Genomic DNA, 22,653 nt, shown 5'->3' on the forward strand with positions numbered 1-22,653 from the left:
GTAAAAGAATTTAAAAATTAGAAACAGAACTCAAATTTTTTACTGAAAATTCGTATCTAAGGATCAAGAATTTTTAATTCAGTCAGGATACAGAAATTTGAATTGGAAAATAAGAACACAGATTTGAGAATTTAGAGTTCAGAATTCTATTTTAAATGGGGGAATTCACCGCGAATTTGTTTTTTGAAAATTTTTGAGCGACTTTGTCGGTGAGTATTATAGATTTGAAATGATCGACGAATAGACTATAAGAAGAAAGTCCCTTAGGTGTTGAAAAGAGTGAGGAGGGAGCATTTAGAATAGAAGTTTTTTTTTTCCTTTTTTTTTTCCCTGAGAAAAAAGGAAAAAAAAAAAAAAAATAGAAGTTTGACGACCTTCACCAATAAACTGTATCGCAGAAGAAGTATCGGATAGAGTCGGCACATCGTTCTGCGATGCAGTTGATTATGGATGGTTCGACCGCCATGTGGATTCACATGTGCCGAACGGACAAAACAGTCAGTATGTGGTTGTGGTTTGGAATTTAGAACTTTGAATTTATAATTCCGAATTCAGAACTAAAAATCGAAAATTGAGAATTAAAAATTGACAATCTATGTTTTAACGACTTTAACTTAAATCTTAGCATTTTTTTTCTTTCGGAAATGAGTCCATCAAGAAAGGTTAAATTGACAGAACTTAAAAAAAATTGAGAAAGATTTTTATTTGAAAAATGTCGAAAAATTACCGATTCAATTAAGTCCGAATTCCGATTCAGAATTAAAAAATCAGCATAGTCGTTCGTGAAAAAAGAATCGAAAATAAGCATTCGGAATTGACAATTCTATTCAAAATTCAGATTGAGAATTCAGACTCACGTTTTGGTGTAAAGTCGATAACCACAACACGTTTACCACTTTCGAAAAAGTCAATAAACATTCAATAAGAAAATCATTCAGTTTATTTAGGTATCATGTATACATTGCACATTTTTCTTTCAGTTTTAAAAGAAATTGAATTAGGTACTTTCGGAATCGGCAAAGTTAGATGACCCAAAATCCTTCGCAAAGTTAAGGAACGATAACAGTAGAGTTGCTAAACATAAGCTTTATTACCTATGATTAATGAAATTTACCGTGTACAAAAGTTGTTCGAATGCGCGTTGCAATTGTTCTCTCCCTTAAAGTATTGTCAGGTTGCGCAATGCGGTTGCGCAGATCTAAATTCGCATAATAAATCAAGACGTTCTAAACAGCGTAGAACTGACTTAGCTTAAATATGATCTCTGTTGTTCTTAGTTCTAGATGATGATATCCCTTACCCCACGGTTAGAAAAATATTTTCAGGAAGAAGTACCCTAACAAAAGAACTATCGCAATCTGGACGAACGTCCTGAACCAGAAGAGCTTCTGCACCTTACTCCTGGCCTGTTCCATGCTGTCCAAGTCGTCCTTGAGAACAAACTTTCTAATGCCCAACATGTAGTTCTCGATGTACCGATCCCAGCTAAGGTTGGCGATATCCACGTTGAATTCCATCCCATCTTTAGCTAGCCGAACTTTCCGAGTCAGGCGTTTAAGATTCGGAATTTGAAAGTTCCACTCGTGCATCGCAAAGAACTCCCCGGTGTCGGCAGCCTTCTGGAAGCGCTTCGCAATTTTGGCCATGATCGGTTTGGATCCCTGGAGCCGCATCAGAACATCGAACACGTAAGCCGGCAGGAAGTGCAGGAACACCTCGACAATCTTGTGCATTAGGCGATTTGTTCGGTACTGGAACCAGGGATAGAGCATCACGTACTTTGTGGGGTTCTTGATGGCACACTCGGTGGTGATTTCGCCGTATCTGTACCACTTGATAGGATTCACCGAGCCGGAGGTGCAGTTGTACACTCGAATTGGATTGGACCTGAAATCGTTGAAAATATCATTTAATGACGGCGAAGTTTTGTCTTAAATTTAAAACTCACATAGTCATGGCATTTTCCCAGGCTGCAGCAATCAACGTATTGCAGACGATGTCCACCGGAATGACATCCATCACACACTTCTGGTCGCACATGATACTGCTGATAGTTCCGCGTCCAATTTCCATCATGATTCCTGCGAAACACAAAATGATCATTAAAAACCCTATGAACCCTCAAAGTACCCTTTAAAACCTCACCCGTGATACCGTAGACATTATCGACCCATCCAGGGTAGGGTTCCTTCCAGGCTCCGGTTACAATCGATGGTCTCACAATACAAATCGGTAGCTGCGAACTATACTCCGAAACCAACTGTTCGGCAATGGATTTTGTCAAAGTATAAGTATTCGGGTGATCGCCCTGAAGCTTGTCCGCCAGGGTGTTGATGATGTCCGCCGGCAGGACGTTGACGCACTGGATGAACGAGTCGGCATTCATCGTTGGTTCGTAGACCACTTCGTCGACTACCTTCCTGCAGGGGTTACTGTAGGCGGTCGAGACGTGGACGACGCTCTGAAAATGGGTAATTATTTGAAGTTTACAATCAAGGTACACGGAAGTTCTGATGGTAAATTCAAAAATGTCAAGGCTTTGAACCAATTTCACTAATATTTTCCTGGAGTTGTAACCGATTAGTTTCAAATCGTTTGATTTTTGTTTTAGTTTCGTATTTTAAATGTTATATTCTACAAAATTCATGCTTTTGTAAAGTCTCACAACAAGACCACAGTAGGCTACATTTCTGCAAGCTGCTATCAACTGATATTGGAGGAATAGGAGGAATATTTGGAAAATGAAATGAAAAAGCCGAAAAGGAAGCTTGCTTCCGTTTTTCAAGTCCGAGTTGTGTTTAGTGTCTGTGTAATTCTGAGAATTTGGGCCAAAAACGGCAGTTGGCTTCCTCACGGCTCGGCCCGCGGATCCTTAATGGTCTAGCGATTCCCCTCCTCGGCCTTTGCGAATTAGGGGAAATCTCGTGGGCAGGCCGTATTAAACGCCAATAAATGAAGACGCCTGCAATAACTGAGTTTAGCAACGGCCCTCCTGCTCCAGGAATTGGATTTCCGGATCGCGATGTCGCGACGCATTGGCAGCATCACCCAAACCCATGGTCACGGTTGTTTTATACACACAGAAAAGACGCCACAAACGGAATAAAAACTACAGATAACATAAAATTTACAGTTTTGTGTATTTCACCGACAAGTCCTTGATTACCGAGTAGCCAGCCGGCCCCGAGGTTCCATAGAGAACCTTGGCTTGGCTGGTCCAGCCGTTGCTTTTTAATCCGTAATCAAATGTATGCTTAATTCTTAAAGCTTTATTCTGAGAAATGTTCTCCACGCGGCTTCCCAGCAAACATACAATCGCATTAAAAATGATAACTCAAGTCATTAAAAACGTTACTGCGAATCGTAATTCCTACTGTTGAGATCGAAGCAATCGGCAATCTTTGGCTTGAATTTTTTCACTTTAGTTAGTCAGTTCAATTCCAAACTCCAAACTGTAAAGACCCCAAATAAAAAGCTCTTGTTTATTTATGTAACTGCGTTCTTTCTTTACGGACCATAAACTACAAGAGGTTATGGACACCCCGAACAATCCGGCTCACGGTATCCCCCAATATACCGGAGGTCCCGGATTCCATAATTGGAGGTTTCGTGTTCGAGCTTTCCTGGAAGCGATGGGCGTCAATCACGTGTTGGAGCTGGAAGCGCCGCAAAAAGGTTTGCCCAGGAAGACCGGAAGGCGAGAAGCTACATAATTGGCTTCCTCGGGGACGATTGTCTCGAAATCGTCCGGGAGAAACCAACGGCGCGAACGATGTGGCAGGGATTGGCAAACACTTACGCGAAGAAATCATTGGCCACACAGAACCTGGTAAGGAAGCAGATTGGAAGTCTGAAAATGCGAGGAGGTGATTCAATGCGCTCGCACCTGGTCGCCTACGAGGATCCTGTCCGACAGTTGCAAGTGGCCGGAGGGACGTTAACCGAAGCGGATAAAGTCATCATGCTGTCTTCCTGAGGCTTATGATCCAAAAGTGACGGCACTGGAAAACCTTGATGACGATCAACTTACGCTGGAGGTTGCCAAGCGACGGTTGTTAGGCCAGGAAGTTAAGGAAAAAGCACGCCACCAAGCAACCGAAGAAAATTCTACAGCCTTTTCTGGAAAAAAGTTGAAATTTAAAACCAAGCTGAAACCAAATTTCACCGGAACCTGCTACAAATGCGGAAAGAAGGGGCATATGAAGAAGGATTACCCCTCCAGAGAAGCGAATGCGGCTGCTGGCTGCTCCAAAGCCATTTCTTTTTTGGCTAGGCGGGGCAGAGTAGAATCATCAAACGGACGCACAGTGGGGATTTTTGATCAAAAAATGGTACCTATTTCTGTGACGATCGCCTAAACTGTTCTAAATTTTGGAAAACTATCATCTCTTATGCAAAAAAACAAGAAATCGAATGGTCTACACCGCTTTCTGATAAAATGACCCTTAACGTCTCATTTTGTCCGATTTCCCCTATTTTTTTGGGTGTAAAGTTATAATTCCGATTGAAGCCATCTACCTTGCAACCAAAAAGTCATACAAACCATACTTTTTTATGTAAAAATGTCAACTGAATCGATTGGTGTACTCCAATTTTTGTTTCTACTACGACAAGTGGCTCATTTTGCCTCTTTTCCCCTAAATTTAAGAATTTTTTCAAAGAAATGCAGTCAAACAAAGAGTAATCCAACAGTTTTTCATCATGAATGATCATTTTTGGTAGATTTATTCATATTCTAGCTAATCGCGTCACTTTTTTGTACTAGAATGAATATAAATGGCTAAATATACCCAACCTCCCCTAGCTTTTTTAAATTTATGCATAAATTTCACTGTAACAATCGAGCGATTCACATACCAAATGCAAAAACTAAGTGATTTAGTGTAAAATTTATCGCTGAATCGAGTGGTGTACACCGCATAGTGCTCAGCTTACGAGAATGGCCGCAATCACCCCGATTTCCCCTAAAATCACGCGATATGTGGAAAAAAAAATCATTATAATAAATGACAATGCATCATAAAATGCACAAAAATGATTGAAACAAATGTAGAACTTATTGCTGAATCGAATGATGTACACCGCACAGCGTTCAGTTGACGAGAAGAGCCTCAATCACCCCGATCTTCCCTAAATTCAGTAAATTTCTTTGAAAAATACATCGTTACAAACGAGAATTAAATTTAGCAGATACAAAAAACATTGAATCGGGTGTAAAACTTATTGCTGAATCAAATGATGTACACCGCTAAGCGTGAAGTTGACGAGAAGAGTCACAACCACCCTAATTTCCCCTAAATTTATGCAGTTTCTTGGAAAAAACATTGTAACAAACGAAAATGCAAATGAACATATGAGAAAAACATTGAATCAGCTGGATAACTTATCGCTGAATCGAATGAAGAGCACCGCTTAGCACTGAGTTGACAAGAAAAGTTTCATTTTCCCCCTCATTCTCAAATCTACCAAAAATGATTATTCATGATGAAAAACTGTTAAATTACACTTTGTTTAACTGCATTTCTTTGAAAAAATTCTTAAATTTAGGGGAAAAGAGGCAAAATGAGCCACTTGTCGTAGTAGAAACAAAAATTGGAGTACACCAATCGATTCAGTTGACATTTTTACATAAATAAGTATGGTTTGTATGACTTTTTGGTTGCAAGGTAGATGGCTATAATCGGAATTATAACTTTACACCCAAAGAATAGGGGAAATCGGGCAAAATGAGACGTTAAGGGTCATTTTATCAGAAAGCGGTGTAGACCATTCGATTTCTCGTGTTTTTTTACATAAAAAATGGTTGATTTTTCATGCAAGGCGTCCTTGCCTGAATTGGGTACCTTTTTTGGCTCGAAAATCCCCACTGTGGGACGGTTGATGTTCAAACTCGATTCTGGTTCGAGTGACCATCTTATCAACGATTGCGGATGGTTCAAGACTAGCGCCAGCCTCACGGATCCCATAATCATCAACGTCGCCAAAGATGGGCAGTCTTTGGTCTCCAAAACGAAAGGGATCATCGAGGGTCGAAGCAACAAAGGCGTACAAATAGAAATGCGTGACGTCCTTTACGTCCCGGAGCTGCGTGAGAATCTTTGGCTGTCAAAAAATTGGCCAAAGCAGGGATAACTGTCACTTTCCGTGGCAATCAAGCGGTGATGAAGAGGCACGAGACCATTGTGGCAACATCAGTTTTGAGAGGCAGCCTGTACGAAATGGAAATCGAATCGGATAGACCGGTGGCAAATCTGTGTCAAGCAGCGAGCGAGGATTTGTGGCATCGTAGGTTGGGCCATCTTAGCAGCGACGGAATCCAACGATTGGAGAAGCACGAGATGGCTGATGGAATAAAGGTCAAGCCCGGAAAGAATCGCCTTTGTGATGTGTGTGTGCTTGCGAAGCAGTGTCGGGTTCCCTTCAACGGCACTCGTCCTCGTGCCACCAGACCGCTGGGAAGAATACACTCAGATGTATGCGGGCCAATGAATCCTGTAGCAGTGGATGGTGCTCGTTACTTGGTATATTTCATCGATGATTTTTCCCACTTTGCGATGTTTTTTTCCGTTGAAGAGGAAATCGGATGTCTTCGACAAGTTTAAGGAGTTTGAGGCCCAAGTTACAGCACAATGGGGAACGAAAATCTCAAAGCTTACGGTGGATCAACAGGACTTTAGTAGAAAAGGTACGTGCAATGCTAATTCAATCATCCATGCCAAAACAGATGTGGGCCGAAGCAGCGAAAACAGCCGTATATTTGATGAACCGACGTCCTACGAGAGCGCTGGCAACTAACGTAACCCCGGCGGAAATTTGGTTCGGAAAGAAACCTTCGTTGGAAAAGGATACGAATTATTGGATGCAAAAGTTTCGCATGGATTCCTAACCAGCAAAGGCAGAAGCTAAATCCTCGAAGTCGTCAAGTCGTTTTCGTGGGATACGAAGCAAATGGTTACCGACTCTGGGACAAGCAGAAACGCAAGTTCTTGGTCGCCAGAGACGTTGTTTTCGACAAACAGTCATTTCCGTATGCGGTTGAAAGTGAAAGCAAGCCCGAACAAGTTTTTCCTACAACAATTTTAACTATGTACGAGCCAGAGGGGGAAACTGAGGAAATCGACTCGCCCTTAGTTGATCGGAAAGAAGAAAATGTAGCTTGCTGCGACGAGGTGATTGAAGTCGGTGACGAAACGAGTGGTGATGAAGACTTTCAACAAGCCGAAGAGGAAGACATCGAAGAACCTTCTGCGCTCCCCTCGCACCCAGAACGCCACGAGTCCCTGGGACAAACGTCGGTGAGGCACAGCGAAAGGGAGCGCTCGCTCCTCGGTAAGTTTTGTGGTTACTTCCTTAGTTACGAGGCAACTACCGGTTGTTCTTTTCTCCCAGATACACCGACTAATTATGCTGAAATCGAAGGCCGAGATGATTCGAAGATGTGGTTCCAAGCTGTCAAGGATGAGCTCCGTTCGATGGAAACCAACCAAGTATGGCAGCTGACGTCGTGTCCGAAGGGCGTAAAACCACTCCATTCCAAGTGGGTTTTCCGCATCAAGCTAGATTCTGGTGGCAGGCCGGTCCGATACAAAGCGCGATTGGTTGCCAAGGGCTATCTTCATAAAGCAGGACTGGACTAAGAGGAAACATTCGCACCTGTGGCGAAGCTGGCCACCATTCGTGTTGTTCTGGCGGTTGGTGTACACCATGGTTTCCAATTTCATACCATGGATGTACAAACGGCGTTTTTACATGGAAATCTCACTGAACAGATTTTCATGGCGGTACCTGAAGGCGTGGAAGCAAGACCAGCGATGCGATGCGCTGATCATAATTCTTTACGTAGATGATTTGCTTATCGCTGGCAGAAAGGGAGCGTCAATCAAGCGATTAAAACTTCAGTTGGCATCGAAATTTTCTATGACCGACTGTGGATTGCTGCGAAACTTCCTGGGTATGAAGGTGGATTATGACCAGCAAAAAGGCACACTGGAATTATCGCAGGAGGTGAACCTTTCCAAAGTCCTCCAGCGGTTCAGTATGGAAAATTGCAATCCTGTTAAGACGCCGATGGAGAAAGGTCTTTCCCTAGATCGAAATGGATCCGAAACACAGGAGCCGTACAGGGAACTTCTGGGTAGTTTGATGTACATCATGTTGTGTGTCCGTCCGGACATCTGTTACTCGGTTGGTTATTTGGCCCGTTACCAACAACATCCAACCACAGTCCACCTCAAGCATCTGAAGCGCGTCGTCCGTTACCTCCAAGGTACACGAACATGGAAGTTGCAGTTCAAACGTTCATCCTCAAGTCCCCCGTTGATTGGATACGTTGACGCAGATTGGGCATCCGACTCCGAAGCCCGGAAATCTATCAGCGGTTACTTTTTCAAAGTTTTTGGTTTTTTTTGTTGCTGTTGCTGTTTTCGCCAGCAATCGTTTGTGTTCGCGTGAAAAATGTGTGTATAGTGTGTGGGCGAGCATAGATCGAACAATCGTCGTGGAATCATCGAATTTGTATTGGCCATTTGTGTAGTCTATGGCCTGCTTAAATACTGTTTTTTCGAGTTTTATACAATTTTTCTATAATGTATATGAAACGTATAACAAAGTTGTTGAGAAATATACCTACAAAAATGTTAGCTGGGTTCTATATTTTTTTGATCGGATTACTTCTATTACTGTTTTGGAATTTGTATTAAATTGACACCATTCTGATGTGTCCACACCATGTGTCGATACCAGGACATTCATAACGAGCTACTTATTTAATGACCTATCAAGTATACCTAATGGCTTAACCTTACGCGTTTCAATGACATGATGCTACAAATTTTTATGCCTGGTAGATCAACTTGAATTAGCTGATGTCTTAGTTGTTTCAGCTTGAGTAAAATTTTCATCTTCATTAGAATAAGCTTCATTGTAATTTATTGGATTAATTATACTTTACTATTGCTTACGCGAGACAAGGTTATAAGTCTTATTTTTATTTGTTTCAATTACATTTGTGCGTTTAACATTTATATGTAATTTGCGAGTTTGTGATTTTGTTTTATTTGATGGAGAGGTATTGATAATTTATTCGGTACAACTGTTCACGTTCTCAAACTTCCACGATAGAAACCTTCGAAAACAAGAAAACTCCACTCTTCTTTTTCAAAACTTGATAAATTGTGGCGCAAAAAAAAACATCAAAAGCTTGGCTTACCTGCAAATTAAACATTTTAACGCACAAATCCAACATCCGCTGGGTCCCGATGGCGTTGAGCACCGCGGCCTCCTTCAGTCCCTCATTAAATCGAACGGTGGCGGCCACGTGGAACACGATGTTAACCGTCTCCAGCAGCAACTGTCGATCCTTCTCCGAGAGTCCCAACGAGGGCTGGGTTATATCTCCCCCGATGTAGACCATTTTGTCGAGCACTGTTGGCATCGTCGCTCGCAACTTATCGAAAACCGGATGTTTCACAAATTCCCGATACCGCTGCTCACTGGTGAGCCCACGTTTAGGACGAAGCAAAACGTAGATTTTCTTAACCCCATCACAGCTCCGCAAAAGCTTTTCGATCAGGACCTTGCCCAAAAATCCGGTCCCACCGGTCACGAAAATATTCTTCCCATCGTAGAAGGGTCGTATTTCGAAATGGTGACCCCACTGAAACTCTTCCTCCTTTTCCTGGCGCACGCTAGGAGGTTCCATTGCAACACTTTTGACGGTGTTGTTGTTGAAATCAACTTTGCTCACCGGGGTGGGCTTGACCAGATCCGGTTCAACTGCCGGCTCGATCCCGACTGTCGAAGACTTCAGTGACGAGTGGAACCGATTTGCTATCGATTCCACCTGGGACATTATCGGGAGATCCATGGTGGTGATTACACGGTTCGTTACAGATTCCGCCCTCCAGTTCCAGAGTTCCGGGTGGTTGCCTCGCGTAGGGGTGACTCGATTCGCGACTTGCGGAACAATTATCCAGAAGCCAGCACCGAGTTATGGTCGGTTTATTGCGGCCTATCTAGATCGAATCGGCTAGCTAGTAGATTTGCGACGTCATCTAGGCATTAGGGCCACGGGTTTCGGATTTTTTTCTGAAAAAATGGAGAGAAGAGTGAATTGAAATTCTGAAGTGTGAATATCAAATGCGTGAAGCTACTGAATCAATCATTTCAGTTTTCTGGGAAAACTGATCGTTTGAGAAAGTGTGAAGAAGTTTATCTGGGAAAACATAGTTTAACTCATCATTACAATGCTGATGATTTGTGTTAACGTGTTCTCATTTTCTCATCTCATCATTTCAGTTGTTTCTGTATTTGGATCACGTGTTTGAAGCATTCAGAACTATTGGAGTTAGTGCTCTCTATCCATTTTGTTTCGAGATGATGCATAAAAAAACATAATTTTTGAAGTTAAACAAAATTGAATCGAAATTTACAAAAATACAGGGTTACTTGGCGAAATATTTGAAAGGAGAAAAGCGAGAAGTGAAAAAGAAAAAGGAGAAGAGCCGGAATAAATTAATTGTAGATTGCTCATCGGAAGACACTCGAAAAAATTTCGTGTAAGACGGTTTTTTTTCGGTCAACATTATATTTGGCCCACTCCGGTGGAAAACTGGCCAACAGTCTTTGAAGCTGAAATGCAATTTTGGAAAGCACAATTTCCTGCACAGAAAGGGGATACAAACACCCAAAGATTAGCATTATCCTCGACCGCCAGGCCACTTTTCAAATATAAGGGACGAATACCACCCAAATTTCATTTTAATTTTTTACCTGAACAGATTGATTAAATTTAGTATCATACTGATATTTGTTAAAAATATTCAAAAATATTCAAAATCACAACGTTTGATTTTATTAGAAACCATTGATAAAACTTCTCTGATATTATAAGCAAAGAAAAACTTAATTTAAAGATTATAATGAACGGTCATAATTCGAAAGAGGAATATACGTAGCTAAGGAAATCCAGTTGAAAGGATTTAAAAATATGCCAAATATGAAGAGTCCATAATATTTCAAAACTTTGATTTCTGTGAACGAATTTCATGACACATAGTAGGAGTTTCATTAGGAAACTTTCAGGAGCTCAGGAGCATAGGTTTTGCCGTGGCCATATCGCTTACTAAATAAGATGATTTAATTTCCAAGCAACATTATCCTCATCCCTAAACATTCAGCCGGTCTGCGCAAAACAAATCATCACATGTGCTGCACTTCCCTTCCTCTTATCCATTACACGGACTTGGCCGGCGTCGTTATTGGTTCTTATTAAAGATTGAGATTCTCAAAACTGCACAGTGAGATTTAACGAGCACACACATATAGGATCTCAGTGAAACTTCATGTCCCTTTGAAGGGATCTATTTTCTACTTAAGACTAAAGACATCGTACATCTTTCGAGGATATAATGGCTAGCATTTTACTAATACTAACACCACCAACCCACAGAAAGAGTACTATGTATGCCGTGACCGAAACTCGATCTCATGGTTTAGAAGACATGAACGCTATCCTCTAGGCCACGGTCGGCGGCTCACATTGTCTTGCTTGATCTCAGCAACCATTCATTTGGTTCATTGTGCAATGTTTATTATTTCGAACCAATCACGGAGTGCAACCATTATGCCATTGGCTAGGAGGGGCCGTAGGTGATAACAAACTCAAGCTCAAGAGCAGATTTATTAGATTTAGAAAATGTTGTTTTTTTTATATATATATCTACACAATCACAAAAAAATATGGTTTCGCTTCAAGCATGTCAGCATCAAATTTGTGACTCATGACCCTATCCCTGGGTTAGAATTATCTTGCACTGTAGATCGTGCTGGCGAACGCTGCTAAGTATCACTTAAGCAAAAAAAAACACAGGTAGATGTAAACTTCTTTTATCAATTATTTAAGCAGGTATAGACAGCATTCCAGATAGCTCGTTACTTTTCGGCACAAATCGCTAATTAGTACGCTAATTGCTACTTAGTATGTGAGTGTTTTGTTAGCTAATTTATTTTTTATAAAATTTACGGTTAACTAGCCGATAAGCACACTCCACCAAAGGCAATGAATCAAGTAAGAGTTAGCATTAAACTGACCCAAATTTGTATGGAAAATTTAAAACTTGTGAAATGTTATCCTAGGTCTAGCACGAGGCTAGGTAGTTTGGCCGAAAATTGATCTGGCCGAATAGGCCACTAGACCGAATGGGCTATTTGGCCGATGGTTATCCAGCCGAAGGCTATTAGGCCGAAAGTACGCAAGACCGAAAGTACGCAAGACCGAAAGTACGCAAGGCCGAATGGTCATCAGGCCGATTGGTCGTAAGGCCGAATTGTCGTTAGGTCGAATGGTCGTTTGGCCGAATGGTCATCAGGCCGAATGGTCGTAAGGCCAAAAGGTCATCGGGCCGAATGAACGATAGGCCGAATGAACGAAAGGCCAAATGGTCGTAAGGCCAAAAGTTTTTTTATAAGCCCAAATTATGAAAAACATTCATCCGACGACTACATTTCGATAAGAGTTAAGACAAAGAAGTAAGAAGGCTTCAAAAATGGTCTAACTTTTTTAAGGGTGATATTCATCAATGTTAAAGAGGCTTCAAAATATTCGACCGCCCGACCGGAACACTCAATTAGAAATACATGCCATTTCGTCAAATAATGACTGATTTCAACCAATTTTGATGCTTTAGATGGCAAAATCTTCAGATCTCTCAAATTTTTGGTTGTGAATTTTAGTTCGGGGAGTAGGGGATTTCTCGATCCTCTTTATATGTGTTCATTATATTTTTTATCCTTTTTAAATCTCATTTTCTTCGCTGAAAAATTCACATAAGTTTATTTTTATGTATAAACAAATCTTGTTGATCGCAAAACTTTATCGTTGAGGTTTTTTTTTAAATTTTATAACCACAGAAGCTAAGGATTTTGACTTTCAGCCCTTTTTCAGTTTTAGTTTTTACGCACTTTAAATATTTTTGGAAACGTTATAAGACTGATTTATTGTCATATTTCTTTATAATTCTTATTAAAATTGTTTCGCATATATCGGTTTTTTTTAGGCATGCTTGATAGCCTTATGAATCATTGAATCAATGAAATTTCTTTTAAACGTGATAAATTTATCAAATTTAGCTATTTTAACTTTAAAACAATTCACTCTAGCCCTGTAGCCCTCTCTCCCTCTTACTAACTCAAAGTTAGGAAAAATACCCTCGGCACATAAAAACTTGATAAGGGTAATTCCTTAATAAAACCGTTTGTAAATAAATAAAATCACTCTTAATGCTTAATGCTCTTAATTCCTTAGCATCTGTGATTATGAAATTTTTAAAATATGCACAAATTGTTCCTCAACAAAGAAGCATTTCGTTCAACAAAAGTTGTTTAAAATCATTATACCTACTAAGCTTCTGTGAATTTTTCCACTGAAAAAAATGGAGTTTAAATGGATAATTTGCCCTAAAGATATATTGAACACATGAAAAAGGGATCAAGAAACCCAACTCTCCCCTACAGTTTCGCCTGAACTATCCTCCAAACTACAATCCACAAACAAATATTTGAAAAATCTGAAGAATTAAGTGTTCCGGTCGATCAACGCCTCATTAACGGAACCTAGACATTCGGCCCAAGGCCGTAGGCCGAAAGATGTCAGGTCGAAGTTCGGCCGAATAGGATAAAAGGCCAAATGGGACATTTGGCCGAAGGTTATTAGGCTGAATATTATTTGACCGAATGCATGCTAGACCGAATGGTCGTAAGGCCGTATGTATGCGAGGCCAATAAAAAATATTAACGCTTGTTTGCATGCTGGGGCGTATGGCTGTTAGGCCGAATGGTCTTTAGGCCAAATAGTCGTCAGGCCGAATTTGTGATTTTTATAATGGATGCCTAGGCTTTACGACCATTCGGCCTGATGAGCATTCGGCCTTATGGTCATTCTGCCTAACATCCTTTCGGCTTTGCGTCCTTTCGGCTGGATAACCGTAGGCCGAATAACCTATTCGGCATAATGGTTTATTCGGCCTGATAACCCATTTGGCCTAGTGTCCATCGGCCGAATGACCTTCGTACCGTATTCAAAATGGGACCCAAGTTTTTGATGAAAAACAGGTTTTACATGTTTCTCCCGAACAAAATGTCTCAAAAGGGCTCGTTGAGTGACTCCTTCACGTGATCCGATCTGGCGCATAACTTTTTCAAATGTCAGATCATTTGGGATAGATATGATAAACTTTGCATGTTTTGTCCGTTTTTTTAAAGTACACGAGGTTTCGTGTTTTTCGTACGGTTAACGGGAGTGTTTTTGCAATCAAATAAAACGGGCAACATGCGACACTTTTCAACTTCAATGGTTTTAAAAAAAAAAACCTATGTTCACAGATAACCATACCCCTTATGCATCAGAAGTTCTAAGGTTAATAGAACTAATTGATGTAGTCAGAAAAATTATTGGTTTCTTTAGTTATTTTTCAATTGTCTAAAACATTCGATTTTCACTCACACACTCTCACTAACAAATGAAAACGTATGAAAATTTAAAGATATTCCTTCAACTTGTTATTGTTATTGTGATTGATCTGTTTTGTTTAATGGACCTTTAAAAAGTACTTACTTTTAAGTGTTTTTCACTGTTTTAAATACCCCCGTGTTATTCTTCATCACGATACGTCGGTGCTTAATCCGGTTATTGTCGAGTATTTGTTTTAAGTGCGTGGCCAATAACTAAAATCGCGTCGAAACTACTGGTTCCGAAACTGTGCTTTCTTGTTTGTTTACAAAACCACTTCTATTCAATTTTTCCCGATCGAAGCGACATCTAGTTGCAAAAAAGAGAAGCTATCGGCTTAATTTCAACTGTGAATACCCTGTTGCATAACTGCCGGGCGCAATGAATAAGACCTGCTCGACTTGTGACGAAGCGATTAACGGTATTGAGCAAATAGTTTGCAGAGGTGTTTGCGGCAAGCTTTTCCATTTCGGATGTACGGGTATAACAAAAAGTTTGGCACGACAAATCGATACATTTTCTAAGAATGTTTTCTGGTTTTGTAACGATTGTGCCGAATTATTCTCTAACAATAGTTTTCGTTCTATGGCCTTGAACAAACCGCCTGAAATTAATGCCCTGGATCAGCTTACAAACGCAATTACCGAAATGCGCTCAGACATACAACAGCTTGCTCCAAAACCTATTCCTGCCCCCGTATGGAACAAGGCGACACCTACATCAGAATTAAGGCGCCCACTTAAACGAATTAGAATTCCTGATGCCGCCTCGACTGAACCATGCAAACTTGGATCAAAACAAGCGACAGGAGATATTGCATCCATTCCATTATGCGATGAAGAAAACTCGAAGCTATTCTGGATCTATTTGTCACGTATTAAACCCGATGTAACTGAAGATGCAGTTAGGGCTATGGTCCAAGCCAACCTTGGCGTGGATGAAATAAATGTAACAAAACTAGTTCCTAGAGGCAGTGACATAAGCTCGTTCCGGTTTATTTCATTTAAAGTTGGCGTTTCTCCCGACTTAAAAGTGAAAGCGCTGGACCCTGAATCATGGCCAAAAGGGTTGTTCTTCCGCGAGTTTTTGGATTACAACTTCAGACAATTTCGTGGACCGCTGTAGAGATCGCCATTTTAAACCCACCATTCCTGCTGCAAATGAAATCAAAAACTACGAATCTGTTTCGCCGCTTTCTTATTGGATATCGGGACGCACTTCTCAAGCCAATTCGGAAGCTCTTTTCTCTGGCCACCAACGACTGATTGTTCCTGCATCAAGCCGTCCCGTTTTTCGGTCAGGTGGTCCAGGGGGAGGCTTCCAATTGCCATTTCAAGGCAAGTATTTGTCCCATTTGAGCACTTCTTCCGGTCATGCATCTTTGCCTTCTAGCCCCGCTTCATGCGCATCCGATGTTACTATTTTTTCGGCTTATTACGACAATCGAATTCTCGAGGACGTCAACTCATCGCTTCAACCTGCCACTAGCAACACCTCGGACAGCGAAACTATTTCGCCATATTCTCAATGGTCACCGGGACGCACCACTCATGCCAATTCGGAAGCTCTCTACTCTGGCCACCAACGATCGATTGTTCCTGCACCAAGTCGTCCCGTTTATCGATCAGGTGGTCCAGTGGGAGGCTTCCAATTGCCATGTCACGGCAAGTATTTGTGTCATTTAGGCATTTCTCCCGGTGATGTATATATGCCTTCCAGCCCCGCTCCGTGTACATCGGATATGATTGTTTCTGTCGTCGAGGATATCAACTTAACGCTTCAGCCTGCCACTGGTTCACCGGGACGCAACGGATTGAGCACAATGGAGTCCCCAGAGCCCTTCGTCACAGTCGCGCAGTTTCCAGCCAGCGTCAACAGTCGTCCCGGCCCTGTGTTCGAAGAAGGCAACGGGGTTCTCCAGCCTGTGCGTTCAGGCAAGTACCCATATTTATTTCCCAATGCGTTCAGTGATTGCCCATCGCCTTCCAGCATGCGCCCCATTCATCATCGTAATACTGCGGAAACAACACATCGTACTACTGATCCGCATGGTTTGCGCGTATACTATCAAAATGTTCGTGGGCTGAAATCAAAAATCTCCGAGTGTTTTATCTCAACATCAGAGCTCGGTTACGATGTTTACACCTTTACCGAAACCTGGCTTGACTCTTCTGTACCTTCAAGTCAACTTTTCTGTTCAGACTACACTGTTTTTCGTTGTGACAGAAATATTTCCAACAGTAGGCGTAGTCGTGGTGGAGGAGTCCTTGTAGCTATTTCGAGCAAATATAGCTCATCCATCGTAACAATTGGAAATGCCAGTAGTATTGAAAACTTGTGGGTGAAAGTGTCTTGTACACATAGTTCGTTTTTGATCGGCTTAGCGTATATTCCACCAGAAAAAAGCCAAGACATATCAACTCTAGATCTTCACGTGAATGCTCTTTCGGAAGCTAGATTGCAACATTCTTCATGCGGTATGATTTTTCTAGGCGATTTTAACCAACCTCAATTACTGTGGATCCCTGGTCATGGCAACAGCCTGTCGGTCGATTCCACATCAATGATGAGTACGGCAAGTGCCTCTTTAGTGGATGGGACTGTCTTGAATGGAATGCATCAAAGAAACGGAATACGGAACCAGTATAATCGAATGTTGGATTTAGTATTCACTGATGAGTCTATTTTGATAAGCACCATCATCGAGGCCTGCGAAGTTGTTATTCCAATGGACGTGCATCATCCTCCGCTTGAGTTTGACATTTCTTTCTCGAAACCTGTAGGTTTTGTTGATGAATTCGATGCATCTGCTCGTAATTTTCGTCGTGCTGATTTTGAGTTAATGAACCGAGCGCTATCTGAAATTGACTGGACGATTCTCCAAAGATGTACTGATGTAGATATGGCTGTGAGTACATTCTGCTCCATTATGACTGAAGTTTTCGATAATTCTGTACCGCTGGTTCGGCCTCCGCTCCGACCTCCTTGGACAAATATTCGACTAAAACGGTTAAAACGGCTTCGATCAAAATGGTTACGACAGTTTAGTAGCTCCCGCTGTCCGTTGATCAAAATGAAATTAAATGATGCCACCAGAAGATATCGGATCTACAATCGTTTTTGCTACCGTCGCTATTTGGATCGCACGCAATCTAAGCTTCGCCGCAATCCAAAAACGTTCTGGAAGTTTGTTAACAATAAAAGAAAGGAGTCTGGTCTACCTGCGATGCTTCATTTGAAAGACAGAACTGCCAAATCTTCTGCTGAGAAATGTAACCTCTTTGCCAGTCATTTTTCCAGTGTTTTTCCGATGCATTCGTTAAGTACAGATCAAATCAATGCAGCCGTCACTCTGTTACCCAGAGATGTGTTAGACCTCGACATCTTCGCGATTACTGAAGAAATGGTTCTTGATGCTATCAACAATTTGAAGTTTTCTACCTCAGCCGGAAAAGATGGAATACCTTCGTGCGTTTTGAAAAGATGTAGCGCCATACTAGTAAAGCCTCTAACTCACATATTTAATCAGTCATTCGATCAACAAAAATTTCCTGACATCTGGAAAAGATCATTCATGAGCCCTGTGTTTAAAAAAGGTGACAAACAGGATGTGAGTAATTATCGAGGTGTCACGTCGCTTGCTGCCTGCTCGAAGGTTTTGGAGAGGATCGTCAATGATGTAATGTTTTCAGCGTGCCGGAATTGGATTTCTGAAAATCAGCATGGATTTTTTCCCAAACGATCAGTAACCTCAAACCTGACAGTGTTTACCTCATTATGTTTATCCAATATTGATGGCGGAAAGCAAATTGATGCTATATATACGGATATTACAGCTGCGTTTGATTCAGTGAATCACGAAATTTTGCTCAGAAAGTTACGTCGTTTAGGATTTTCGGAAAGACTGTGTATATGGATCAGAAGCTACCTAACAAACCGTCATTTAGCAGTCAGAATTGGCTCCACTGAATCAACAGAATTCAATCCGATTGCAGGGGTACCACAAGGTAGTAATTTGGGACCATTATTGTTCACGCTGTTCTGCAATGATATAAACACGCTTCTTGCTGGATGTGGAGTACTCATGTATGCGGATGATCTGAAAATATTTCTGATCATAAACAGTCTTGCTGATTGCTACGAATTACAGCAATACCTTGATACAGTAGTGAACTGGTGTGCTGTCAACTCTCTGGTTTTGAGTGTTGCTAAGTGTTGTATCATAACATTTGGACGCAGGAAACAGCCTTTCTTGTACGATTATAATATTGTTGGCGAACAATTACATCGTGTAGACCGAATAAAGGATCTTGGTGTTATTTTAGACAGTCATATGACTTTTAAGCACCACTACTCTGCTACTATTGAAAAAGCTAACCGGATGCTGGGATTAATAATTCGTATGAGCAAAGAATTTACTGATCCTGCCTGCCTGCGAGCTCTATACTGCTGTTTGGTTCGTTCAACATTAGAATCTGCAAGCCTTGTTTGGTGGCCATTTGAAGCTGTATGGATTGCACGTTTTGAAGCTATTCAAAGAAGATTTGTGCGATATGCTCTTCGGGAGTTGCCTTGGGAGAATCCTCTAAACCTGCCACCGTATGCCCAGCGTTGTGCTTTACTGGGTCTTCACACACTCTCGGATCGTCATGTCATCGGCCAATCACTGTTCGTGGGGAAGGTTTTACGAAATGAAATCGACTGTTCATGGTTGCTATCTCGCTGTAATATCTATGCTCCAGAAAGAGCTCTTCGAAATCGAGACTGGCTTTCACTCGAATCAAGAAGTACGCGGTATGGTAGTAACGACCCTTTACGATCTGCAAAAATTAGCTTCCTACGATTTTATACGCTTTTCGACTTCAATGTATGTACCACAACCTTTAAACGTCGTATTGAATCTTATCTAAGAGATGAATTGAGAAATAATAGTTGAAAAATCATCGCTCGAGCAATTTATTTATTTTTGTAACCTTAAATTAAGTTTAATCATTAAGACAACTATGTCAGACGATTTAAAAGCAACAATAAACAATAAACAATATTCTTAACTTTGAGATGCCATAGAAGTCATTACGAATAAAATCACCAATTTCAGTAGTTTTTAGTTCTGTTGCAAATAATTTCTACATTTTTCTGTCGATAAAGCTGGAATATTAAAAATGTTGCTGTATACAATTAGGGGTAAAAAATCTACCAGCTGAAATTATAAAAATAAATGTTTGAATGAATGAAATTTCATTGTTGACAAACGTGTGATGCAAGATATATTGCTAAAATTCGATGTCGGAGTCGAACTCCAAGGTGGTCCCTAAATTATTAGTAAATCATTCAAGTCGTTATCGAGACTTAGCAGTGGGCTGGAAGAGACAAGAAATATGAAGGGTCCGTTTCATGGTAATGAACAAATATGGCCTGTGTAAATAAATATCAAAATGATATGATAGTATAAATTTTCCAAATTTTCTAACTTTTCCCAAAATTCCGGAAGATATAAGGTTTAACTAGGTTTTCAGGATGTTTAATGTAAACATGTTTTCAAAATATTGATAATTGTGTTAACCGATTATCACCGCTGGTTTATGATTTTAGTTTTAATGATTAATGGCATTTCGGTGAAGTATATATTAGAATATATACTTTACCGAAATGCCATTGATCATTCAAATTAAAGTAATATGGATAATTTAGAGTTCGCGTTATTAATGAAATGATCAAATAAGTCCAAATGCTTGCTTCCCTTCGCTTCAGAACACCAATAAAAGCACTTCCAAGCACATCACTTAATAGTCAATGAAACAGTCCATCAGCCCTCTACTGGTTGGTTATCCATCGGTGGAACAAGTTTTTCTCATTGCCCAATCACCACTCGCTAACCACGTTCATTTTCCAAGCATGGTCTCATCGGAAATTTCCTCACCGAGACCGCATTCTTCACTGCGATTTTCATTGGCAACATACCCCGGCTACATATGGATGGTCATTTTTCCCCTATCCTAAGCCTTTAACGGACCTAGACGCTACTTCCATCGATTGACAAATCAGAACCCTCCAAACGGCCTTCAGATTTTTTTTACCAGTTTTCAGTTTACTTCTGTTTTAGGTCTTCTCATTATGTAAACACAAGAAGGTTGCTACCAGTCCAGCACAGCGCCAGCCACAAGTATATCACACTCGCAGCCACCACATCGCCGCATCGATCGTAGAAGTATGAGCACATCACAGAAAAAAGAAGTTAATTTTTCCAAGCTGCAATTGCAACTTGAAAACTGCAGTAAGACCATGCGCGCGCAGCCAGCCCATGTTTGGGCTAATGCAATCAAGTGCGATGCATTTTTCTTCATCACAAAACCACTAGCCAGCTTGCTAGCTAGCTACCAGTAATTATGCAATCCGAACCAAAGACCAACTCATTTCACTGGGGCTCCAGCCAGGTAAAGTTACAGGTTTGATCTAGGCCTCTGGTTCAGTAGGATGGCCTAAGATGACCCAACGTTGATGACTCCAATGGTCCATTGACCCACTCATTGAACACAACTATGAATATCCCACCTGGCGCTTCTAGCTGCGGGATCAAGTTTTTATGCAAGTTTTTTACGATACAGGAAAAAAAATGTTTCTTCATGATCACGTTTACGAAAACAGCCGTTCCCTGGAAGCACTCTGTCTTAGAACCGTGGCCAAAAGTTCAAAATTTCACGACTGAACCCAAATTTAAAATTTCCAACCACAACATTGTCACATTTTAGAACTAGCCTACTACATACACTAGAATAAGGTTTCATTTGGATCACATTTTCCATTTGTTGAGAAATTTTTCACCCACAAGTTCAAACACTAATGTTTTCCCAATAAACCACCATGATAATTTAAAAAAAAACACTGACCTTTAGAAGAATCGTTTGAAGATCACAATTTCCTGTACAAATAACGGTTATTTCGCAAGATTTGCCCTGAGTAATTTTCCCAGCTAATAAACAACCATAAGTTTAACGCCACCGGAGGTTAAGCCTAAAGAAGGGAGGTTCAGATGGAAAACCGTTCGATTCGCGCGCCAAAACAGAACTAAGTTGGGGTTGGTTGGTCGATTGGTTGGAAAAATGCAATTTTCTGCACAGCCTGAAGCTCGATGCGTAGTTAGTACCCTCAAGATGGTAGCCACCCCTCGCGAGTTTTTTTTCTCGCTCCCCTTTTTCGGAATGGGGGGTTGCACTTGATGGTCCATATGAGCTCGTCTCATTGTTTTAATATCCTTAGTTGCAAAAGTAAGCAGCCATGAGAGATGCAGTTTATTTAATTATTTAGTACTCGGGTACTTACTTGAGGAAAAACTGGTGTGATTTCAATGTGCTTGAAGCGGTGAAAATTAATTCGGTTTAAAGCTTTTTGGAACGCTATATGTTTTGGAAGGTGCATTCGAGTGCCATGTTCCATTCACTTAGCATGACACCAAAAAATGATGATAAATTTCACCTTGCGCGAAATAGTGCCAAAGGGCTCTGATTGTATCTGAACGGTTTTCTGCTTCTCCATGATAAATCAATTTGAATTACAAAGCTGCATGGAGGAGTTTGGACGTTACATATGGTTACATCTCAATTTTTGGCTTGAAACTTTATGGCTTTGAACTTTAGAAATTTCCGGGCAATTGTAAGTTTAATGTAAATAAGAAAAATGTAATTGATGAATTGCAGCCGAAGTTTCATATTATGGATGTCAAAACGTATGATGTTTTTCGAACCAATAATTAAAATGCAAAATTTTTGTATTCAGAATTATATTCTTTAAGCTCGAATTTGATAGATTTTTAAAAAGTTCTCCAAACTTTGGTTTGTTTTTTTTTTATTTCAAATTAAAGTTAAAATGTAATTTCAAAGTCTTAAAATATCTATCTTTTCGAAGGCTCGCAAATAAACACCACCCTTGATGAAATCCAAGCGTTTAGAAGCAAACAGGTTGATTTATGTGAGAGTTCAATTTTTCGCTCAGTGAATGTTTAGTTTTGCTGCAGTTTTTGTTGTAATTGGAGGTAAATTTTTGATATTTAAAAAATAGGGACATTTTCCAAAATTAAACCAGTCGAGGACAAAAGAATAGAAACTCTATCTAATGGTAAAGTTTGAAGGAAAAAATAAAAGGGGAATAGT

The 22,653-nt window shown here is 40.6% G+C and overlaps 1 protein-coding gene across 3 annotated transcripts; it reads right to left on the reverse strand.

The window, feature by feature from the left end:
• Positions 1 to 1,012: 1,012 nt before the first annotated feature.
• LOC129755522 (fatty acyl-CoA reductase 1-like) lies at positions 1,013 to 21,570 on the reverse strand. Of its 3 annotated transcripts, none has more exons than XM_055752061.1 (5): positions 21,394 to 21,570; positions 9,209 to 10,086; positions 2,146 to 2,461; positions 1,949 to 2,081; positions 1,013 to 1,887 (listed from the first exon to the last, which is right to left on the reverse strand). In XM_055752061.1, exons 2-5 carry the CDS (start codon positions 9,863 to 9,865, stop codon positions 1,308 to 1,310), a joined length of 1,686 nt encoding a protein of 561 aa, XP_055608036.1. In that variant the 5' UTR covers positions 9,866 to 10,086; positions 21,394 to 21,570; the 3' UTR covers positions 1,013 to 1,307. The 3 variants fall into 3 exon arrangements, with proteins under 3 accessions (XP_055608036.1, XP_055608043.1, XP_055608053.1); XM_055752068.1 differs by lacking the exon at positions 21,394 to 21,570 and adding an exon at positions 21,059 to 21,126; XM_055752078.1 differs by lacking the exon at positions 21,394 to 21,570 and adding an exon at positions 12,091 to 12,110.
• Between the last annotated feature and the right edge of the window lie 1,083 nt (positions 21,571 to 22,653).

The sequence above is a fragment of the Uranotaenia lowii genome, chromosome 1 (genome assembly GCF_029784155.1).
Source record: "Uranotaenia lowii strain MFRU-FL chromosome 1, ASM2978415v1, whole genome shotgun sequence".
NCBI classification, from domain to species: Eukaryota; Metazoa; Arthropoda; class Insecta; order Diptera; family Culicidae; genus Uranotaenia; species Uranotaenia lowii.

What these genes read in the sequence shown, in the direction of transcription:
- LOC129755522 (XM_055752061.1), bottom strand. Translation starts at nt 9,865, where the DNA reads ATGGATCTCCCGATAATGTCCCAGGTGGAATCGATAGCAAATCGGTTC. An exon ending in TTAAAATGTTTAATTTGCAG is followed by an intron (nt 2,462 to 9,208) that starts GTAAGCCAAGCT and finishes ACCCATTTTCAG; the next exon opens with AGCGTCGTCCACGTCTCGAC. An exon ending in TGGGAAAATGCCATGACTAT is followed by an intron (nt 1,888 to 1,948) that starts GTGAGTTTTAAA and finishes CAACGATTTCAG; the next exon opens with GTCCAATCCAATTCGAGTGT.